The sequence below is a fragment of the Eurytemora carolleeae genome, unplaced genomic scaffold (genome assembly GCF_000591075.1).
Source record: "Eurytemora carolleeae unplaced genomic scaffold, Eaff_2.0 scaffold212, whole genome shotgun sequence".
Lineage (NCBI taxonomy): Eukaryota > Metazoa > Arthropoda > Copepoda > Calanoida > Temoridae > Eurytemora > Eurytemora carolleeae.
This window is the reverse complement of record NW_019396107.1, coordinates 24351-32704: the sequence shown is the minus strand read 5'-3', so window position 1 is coordinate 32704 and position 8354 is coordinate 24351. Positions and strand designations below refer to the sequence as shown.

Below are 8354 nucleotides of genomic sequence, written 5' to 3'. Positions count from 1 at the left end.
TCCCTTTCCCCTTACTATACTCATCCATTCCATCCCCCCAGGGACAGATGAAATATTTCCCCTGTAAACTCATGTTATTAGGATGAGTAAAGAGGAGGCATGTATTATCAGACTAAACAGGGAAATATGGCGGAGGAAAGAAAGAAGAGAAGATGAGAAGAGAGATGGAGGTTAAAAGGGAAAAAATAAGAAATTTTGAGTTAGGAGGAATGTATAGCATGGAAGGGAGTTGAACACTTGAGTTGGTAGGAAGAAGAAGGATGGAGTTGGATGGAAGAATGATGGAGTTGGATGGAAGAATGATGGAGTTGGAAGGAAGAAGAAGGATCGAGTTGGAAGGAAGAAGGATGGAGTTGGAAGGAAGAAGAAGGATGGAGTTGGAAGGAAAAAGAAGGATGGAGTTGGAAGGAAGAAGAAGGATGGAGTTGGATGGAAGAAAAATGATGGAGTTGGAAGGAAGAAGAAGAAGAATGGAGTTGGAAGGAAGGAGAAGGATGGTTTTGAAGGGAGAAGAAGGATTAAGGTGGAAGGAAAAAAAGGATAGATTTGATTGAAGGAGAAGAAATGAGTTATAAAGAAGGAGAAGGAAGGAGTTGAAAACTAGGAGAAGGATAGAGTTGAAGAAAGGAGCTGGAAGGGCGGAGACGGAAGATAGAGTTGAAAACTTGAAGGAGGGGAAAATTATATAGTTAGAAAGGGAACCATTCCTTTAGTTCAAGAAAGGTGTGTGTACCAAGAAAAGAATAATATATATGTATGATATGAACACTGAACAGACAGAATAAATTGATCTGAGTGTGTTGTGTATGTGTATATCATAATATTAATTTAGAGTTAGATCTGTCTAGGAGGGTAGGAGGGATACAGGGGATACACTGGGATATATGAATAAGATTAGGTTACAACTAGTACTCAGTAGGGAGACGGGGGAATAAATGAGAAGATGGTATCATCAGGATTTAGGATTATTGGACCGACATAAACCTGCCAATTGTGACAACTTCCATTTTTATATAAAGAAGAACAAATTCTATAATATTCCGCAAATACTTTATCAAATAAAATCTTATTATATTTCTTTGAAACAACAGTTGTATTAAATCAAAATATAGCCAAAAAAATAAATGCCAGAGAACTGAAATTTCCACTAAGGGATTTTGTCCCGAGAGATTATTTTGGGAAATTTCTTAAATATTCCGCGGCAGCAGCGCGCGCACGTGCCACGGATAAATCTGGGATATTTTTATGTAAAAATCTGCCACGCAAAGACGATCACGTGCCACCTACTCCATTATTGGTACGTAAACCGAGTATAGATGTTAGACTAGGTTTGCATGGTTAAACATGGATAAAAGTCCCCCTACTGAGCTGAGCTAAATTGAGCAAAGGGAAACCGTTCTCCTATCTAAATACACGTTCATCAGGAACCGGAAATGGATGTTGGGGGATTTTACAACGAGATTGACTTAAATGAACTCTCCCGGGAGAATATGGTTGGAAAATATATTCGACAGGAGAATATATGATTTATTCAGACTGACATTTCTACATATTTTGCGAATTCAATTTGGTTTCATTAATGTCAAATTTTAAGAAGAACATTTAAATTTGTAGAAAATTTTATTTCAGTCAAAATATTTTATACAATATTGATTTACAATATCTACATTTACAAAAAAAAAGTTTAGTAACTTGTCAAATCAAGGTTTTTTATCGCCGCATAACATCCTGGTACAATTAAATTGTACCATTTTTAATCATTTTAATAATATTTTAAGAAAAATACGTTTACTGTCTTTAATCTAAACAATAGACAGGGATAAAGTTTGTCAAATTGGGATAGTTTTATAACTAGTTTTATTGTAAACAAACAACATTAAAATTTAACTAGTTCAAGCTGTTTTCATAAGTCACAGTAAAATGTAAACAAGTCCCATTCCTGAGATCCTCATTTAGATTCAGATAATGTTTGGCATAGTATGTACACTATGTACAGTACATCATTCAGGAATGTACGGGGTCTATCAGACAGCTTACTGGTTAATGGCTGGTAAGGGAGGAGAACAGATGTTGGATAATGCTGTATTCATCCTGATCCTCATTTTCCTCTGTCTAAACAATACAAAATTATAAATTGATTAAAACCTGTAGATTGTGTACAGTAAAATACTAAGAAATTAATGTTTCGCGGATTTCCTCATAATTTGAAGAAAATAGCAATAAAAATAAGATTATTATCTTTATAAAAAATTCTTAAAGAGCTTCTGTCAGAAACCCACTACTGCAGTGTAAAGAAGATATATCGATTGTTTATAAACGTTTAAATTTTTAATACCATTACTTTCTAAATGCTTCAAAAAATAATTATTTTAACCAATAAAGTAGAATTATCTTGAAAATATTTTTAGAGAAATTGCTACTGCTTTAACTTTATTTTCTTTATGTACTTGAGGTTTTGTTCATATTCTACAAAAGCATCAAGATATATAGTATTTATATAGTTCAACTGCTTGGAACGAAATAGCTGTAGTTTCTTGACAAGAAATAACAAGGAATAGTAAATACAACTGAATAGGATGCTTTCTTTGAAAATGAGGCTTTGTAAAAAAAATTAAATGAACAAAATTTAATGAACCGCAAGAGCGCCCCTTTCGAAAATGATGAACAGATATGTATCTCCAACCTGTTCTGGATAGAAATCCCATATGAGCAGGGAGGCCAGGTCAGGAGCAGAGTTCGCGAGGTCGATCTCGTCCTGATCAAAACCATTATTGTAATTCAATTTCATAACTACAGCAGGGATTTAAAAAGTAATGTTCCAGATACACAACTTTGTTCGGAACAGATATGAAGATTCTAATTTGATTGAAAGTTTTCTGTAAAAGCAAATTGGAGGATTTCTGCATCAGAGACGGATGGAAAAAACATTATAATTACTCAAGGTTTACATTTTCAAACTCGAATTCATGTCGACAGTACTTGCAAGGGCTTTTAGTCTCAGTTTTTGCCATGTTGTTTAGAGCTTTACACTTTTAAATGTACAGATTTAGTTAATCTTAATCTTTCTCATAGAAAGATAAACCTATCTCTCATTAACCAAATCTTAAACTTTTTCCAACCTCATCTTCAACATTTCCAAAACTTAAAAATAATTTTAGATTCTTTCAAAATAATTGTTTTCCTGATTAGTGAAGTTTAGCATAGGAATAGGTCCAGGGCCCGGGCTACCGGCTTCAGCCATTAGATGATGAAGTTTTCTAAAAAGAACAGATTTAATGTTTGGGAATTAAATTAAAAGCCCGAAAAACATTTATCGAACGACAAAAAAGATTAATGATTTCTGGAATTCGGATATTCTTACAATGTTATCTGGATTTTTGAGAAGAATTTATTAAGTGAATCCCAGCAAGTAAACTTTTTAAGCTTCACCTCTTTCTGAAAAATAAAAAGTATGGGTTAAAAATAAAAACTATTACCCAGCCATTCAGAAATTAGAGTTTTTGTCGCCAACTCGAATTTTCTAGTCTTTATATCTTTGCAACCTTATGTTGTAATACTTTGATATTTTAAACTTAAACTATTTGATCTAACAGAATGTATAGTTTGAAATATATAAGGTCTATGCCATCGGGTTGCAGAGATGTAGGGATTAGAAAATAAAACGTTTTTTGAGAAATTATTTTTTAAATAATTTTCTTACTTAGAATCCTGGTCAAGTATACTTACTTAGTATCCTGGTCCAGTATAACTTACTTAGTATCCTGGTCAGGTATACTTACTTAGTATCCTGGTCCAGTATAACTTACTTAGTATCCTGGGCAAGCATACTTACTTAGTATCCTGGTCAAGTATACTTACTTAGTATCCCGGTCCAGTATACTTACTTAGTATCCCGGTCCAGTATACTTACTTAGTATCTTGGTCAAGTATAACTTACTTAGTATCCTGGTCCATTATACTTACTTAGTATCCTGGTCAAGTATAACTTACTTAGTATCCTGGTCCAGTATACTTACTTAGTATCTTGGTCAAGTATACTTACTTAGTATCCTGGTCCAGTATACTTACTTAGTATCCTGGTCCAGTATACTTACTTAGTATCCTGGTCCAGTATAACTTCCTTAGTATCTTGGTCAAGTATAATTTACTTAGTATCCTGGTCAAGTATACTTACTTAGTATCCTGTTCAAATATAACTTACTTAGTATCGTGGTCCAGTATACTTACTTAGTATCCTGGTCCGGTATACTTACTTAGTATCCTGGTCCAGTATGAGACTGTATCTGAGAAGCATATGAAGGTATCCAGCGTGTATAGATAAACTGGACAAAAACATATTCATTGTACAGAAATTATTATTTTTTAAATCTCTAAGTTAGATAAAGGGACTAAAAACGTGATTTAAAATGACTTTAGAGTTATGTACGATTCCTAACTTTCCCTTTAAACCTTTGTCTAATCAAGGATTAATAAGAAATCTTTATTTATTTCTGAAAGTTATTTTTTAAAATTGTAGTTTCTCTACAGAACTAACACTGTTTAAGATGAAAACGATAATTCCTTCCATATTATCGATCAGATAAAAGTTTAATGGGAAGTTCAGTTAATTGTTCAGGTTCCTTGTGAACAGTCACTTGAAGTTAACACGAAGTGTCTCTTTAATCTGTGAATACTCGTAAAAAAAACTATTTAAATATTCGGTAAAAAAGTGGTTTTATAGTCTAAGAAAATCCTCAAGTTTATCTAAAATCCCCAATTTGTGTAAAATGAACTGAAATCTATATTTTAAACTCAAAACGTTTCTATCAAATTTCCAGTGATTGGGTCGGGATGAGGATTAGAGTTTGTCACTATATAGGGATATAAAAATAAGTTTATGTCCCTATATAGGAATATAAAAATAAGTTTATGTCACTATATAGGAATATAAAAATAAGTTTATGTCACTATATAGGAATATAAAAATAAGTTTATGTCCCTATAGGGATATAAAAATAAGTTTATGTCCCTATAGGGATATAAAAATAAGTTTATGTCACTATATAGGGATATAAAAATAAGTTTATGTCACTATATAGGGATATAAAAATAAGTTTATGTCACTATATAGGGATATAAAAATAAGTTTATGTCACTATATAGGGATATAAAAATAAGTTTATATCCCTGTTGACTATAATATAGGGATATACAAATAAGTTTTTGTCCCTGTTGAGTATATAGGGATATAAAAATAAGTTTATGTCACTGTTGACTTTATAGGGATATAAAAATAAGTTTATGTACCTGTTGACCAAAAACGATTTCAGTTCTTCTTTTCTCGCCTGCGCGCATTCTCGAATCCTTCTTTCAATTTCGGCAACTATGAAACTTGATTCGGTAATTTTCTTTTTTAAAACATGCCTTTTTGTCCTAAATAAAGAGATTTTACTAACTTTAGTAAGCGAAAAATGCTATAACTTTTTATTGTAGAGTTGTTGAGAAGAACAAAAATTAAGAGCTATGAGGTAATTAACCATAATTTCGTCATTCTATTTCTGTCTAGTCTAGTCACGTTTGTTATTTTCTATTGTTCAGAAGAGAATTTTTTTTTTGTAAAATGTTTTAGAATTTTTGCGAGATTTTTGATTTAGAAAGACAAATACCTAATTTTGATGAGTTGACTGATTATCTGTGGAATATGTATACCGGGTGGATGACGACATCTAAAAAAATCAATTTAGGAATTACCTCTTTTTATAGAAATGAGTTTAATAACTTTTTAATTTGGTCAAATATTCGTTTTACTGATTGACCTGAATATCAAGAGATATAAAATCTCAATTCAATCTCAACATATCATAACTCAACCTTAGACCAGGTATATAAGTATATAGATAGTTTTATATTCCATCAAGCTACATAAATAATAAGCAGGTAGACAGGGACAATAAGGTAGTTCGGTGCAATATGATTTTATTGTTAAGATTGTTAGAAATATATTTCATTTAAAAAAATTTAAGTTTTGATTGTGTAAAGTATTTTCCCAAGGGCGACTTCCCAAATGACAATATCCCAAGCGGAAACTTCCCAAGGGTTATGTTAGGCCCTATGAGGAGCCGCAGTCTGCAATGGGGCCGAGCGCTGCGGCTGGAACAGGCTAGGGGACCGAGCTCTGTGGCTAAGACAGACTTGGGAAGTTTACGCTTTGGAAAATGCACAGTTGGGAAGTTGCCACTTGGGAAAAACACCCTTGGGAAGTTGGCGCTCGGAAAAATGCCTATGGGAAAGTACCTAAGATAGTTTTGATTGGTTCAGCCGTTTCGAACAAAATTATTGAATTTAAGATAAAGTTTGCTTACCTTGAGCATGCTTTGCACTCAAAATCATGGAATTCTACAGAACTAAAGGTTGTCAAACAATACGACATTTTGAACCAACAAACTGACACTTTATAAGAATCAATAAAACGTTAATAACGTTCACACGTTAGATTATTTACTGATAACGTGAAGATATATTGAAATCAAGAAACTTAGCATGGAGGGGGGGGGGATAAGGGGTTGCATGGTAGACTAGGGGAAGAGGAGAGGGGGGGGGGTGTAACTTGACCGTTAAACCAGTCTCTCTTCGAACAAGCGGTCAATTCATCGCTGAAGTGTCTATTATACTACAGTATGGGGGGGGGGATAGGATTTTTTGGCACATTTTACTTTATCAGTAATCATAATACATCACATTAAGATACGCAAACTCTATCCCCCCCCTAGCATTTAATCACTTTGAAAGACAGACAGGCCACCGGGGCTGTTTTCTTTAAAAAATGATTAATTTTTATCCTCTCCAATTTGTCGTTTTTTTGTCAAATTTTTTATAAGCTATACTTCTTCTTTAATTTACGGATAGTAAAAATATTATATGATTTGATGTAAACTTAAAATATTCTCTTTTCGTAGATCTTGAAAAAAATCATAAAATTTGACTGGAGTTTTATAATGAATACATTAATTTTGATTTTTTTTTAAATTTTGTTTCAATGGACACACTGTAGCGTAAGTTTCATACGAAAAAACAAAACTAAATAATGCCAATAATTTTCCTAATCGGAAATATTACGATTTACATAGAATAGACACACAGAGCTGTATTGCTTACTGTTAGCTTTGAGAACATAAAGGAATATCCACACAAAATTACACGTTAAAGACGACTGTACAGGACTTCTTAAATATTTTAGTTTACATTCATGTCCCCCAACAGCTCTAAAACTTTTTTTCTTTGCCAAATCATTTAGTATATAACCCATAAAAGATTTAATTAATTAAAAACCAAAGTCAAATTCATCTTTCAAATTGGGATTTAATGAATTAGAGCCGGTAACCCTGTACATACATTTGTATTCTTAAAAGGATTAATATCAGAAATCTATACATGTATATATATATATACTTTGCTTGTCTATCTGTTTGTTTGTTTCCAATAAACATCAAAACAGCTGAACCGATCGGGGCCCAATTTTTTTTAATGTCAACTCATATGACCCCATGGAGCGTCAAAATTGGAAAATTGGAAATTTTTACAAGAAAAAATGTTAAAATTAATTATTTTTTAAAATGTATAAAGCAAAACAAAATAAATCCGCGAAAATAAAAAAGCAATGTAAAATGGTGACTTTCCAAGCTGAAAGATGGTGCGAAGGCCATGAAAGCCTAGTTCCTTAAATATAACTATCTTAGGGTTGATTTTGGTCTTCTGTATTGAAAATAAAATTTAAAAGGTGTGCCAAACGATAAAATGGAATAAAAAAGAAGCTTACAGCTGCAGGAATCTATAAATTAAGGCAAAGACAATAAATTCCATGTAGTCGTATTTGAAGTCTCATTCCTTTGGGGATAAGCTTAAATACAAACCGATGTTGCTATCTAGCATACTAATATACGGAGGTATGGATGGGAGGGGGTGTTAGCATAATTAATAATCATGATGGGATTAGTGGGATTAACGAGATTGATGGGATTCTTAGGATTAACAGGATTCAGAGGATCAACAAGGACGGACCAGGGTGTGGATACACATTCACATAAAGGAACCAAGAGAACTTCTTGATTATTTAAAATAATTTGATTCAATGGATTTACATTTGTAGTCACTAAATATATTCCTAGAAAACCTATTAAATATTAAATATGTGATTTATTTAAATATCGAAATATAATAAGTTTTTTTTATAAATAAACAATGCGCAATTTACACCGTGTAATTGCAGCATTCGGCTACTTAGTTTGTACCTACCGCGGCACTTGAACAACAAGTTTTATAAATCCAGCAGAAAAAAATGTTAGATTTCTTTGAAAATGTTCAGAAATGGAACCATA

General features: G+C 32.5%; 1 protein-coding gene across 1 annotated transcript; it reads right to left on the bottom strand.

The window, feature by feature from the left end:
- Nucleotides 1-1840: 1840 nt before the first annotated feature.
- On the bottom strand, nucleotides 1841-6496 carry LOC111695120 (uncharacterized). Its single transcript, XM_023464322.1, has 7 exons — nucleotides 6342-6496; nucleotides 5646-5705; nucleotides 5287-5412; nucleotides 4254-4322; nucleotides 3182-3257; nucleotides 2684-2755; nucleotides 1841-2112 (listed from the first exon to the last, which is right to left on the bottom strand). The coding sequence occupies exons 1-7, from the start codon at nucleotides 6407-6409 to the stop codon at nucleotides 2041-2043; spliced, it is 543 nt and encodes a 180-aa protein (XP_023320090.1). The 5' UTR covers nucleotides 6410-6496; the 3' UTR covers nucleotides 1841-2040.
- Nucleotides 6497-8354: the final 1858 nt, after the last annotated feature.

Bases quoted from the DNA above. Each gene is read 5' to 3' on its own strand.
- LOC111695120 (XM_023464322.1), bottom strand. From the start codon at position 6,409: ATGTCGTATTGTTTGACAACCTTTAGTTCTGTAGAATTCCATGATTTT. The intron at 4,323-5,286 runs GTACATAAACTT...GTTTTTGTCCAG, and splicing joins AAATCGTTTTTGGTCAACAG to TTTATCTATACACGCTGGAT. The intron at 2,113-2,683 runs GTTGGAGATACA...TGTATTGTTTAG, and splicing joins GGGATTTCTATCCAGAACAG to ACAGAGGAAAATGAGGATCA.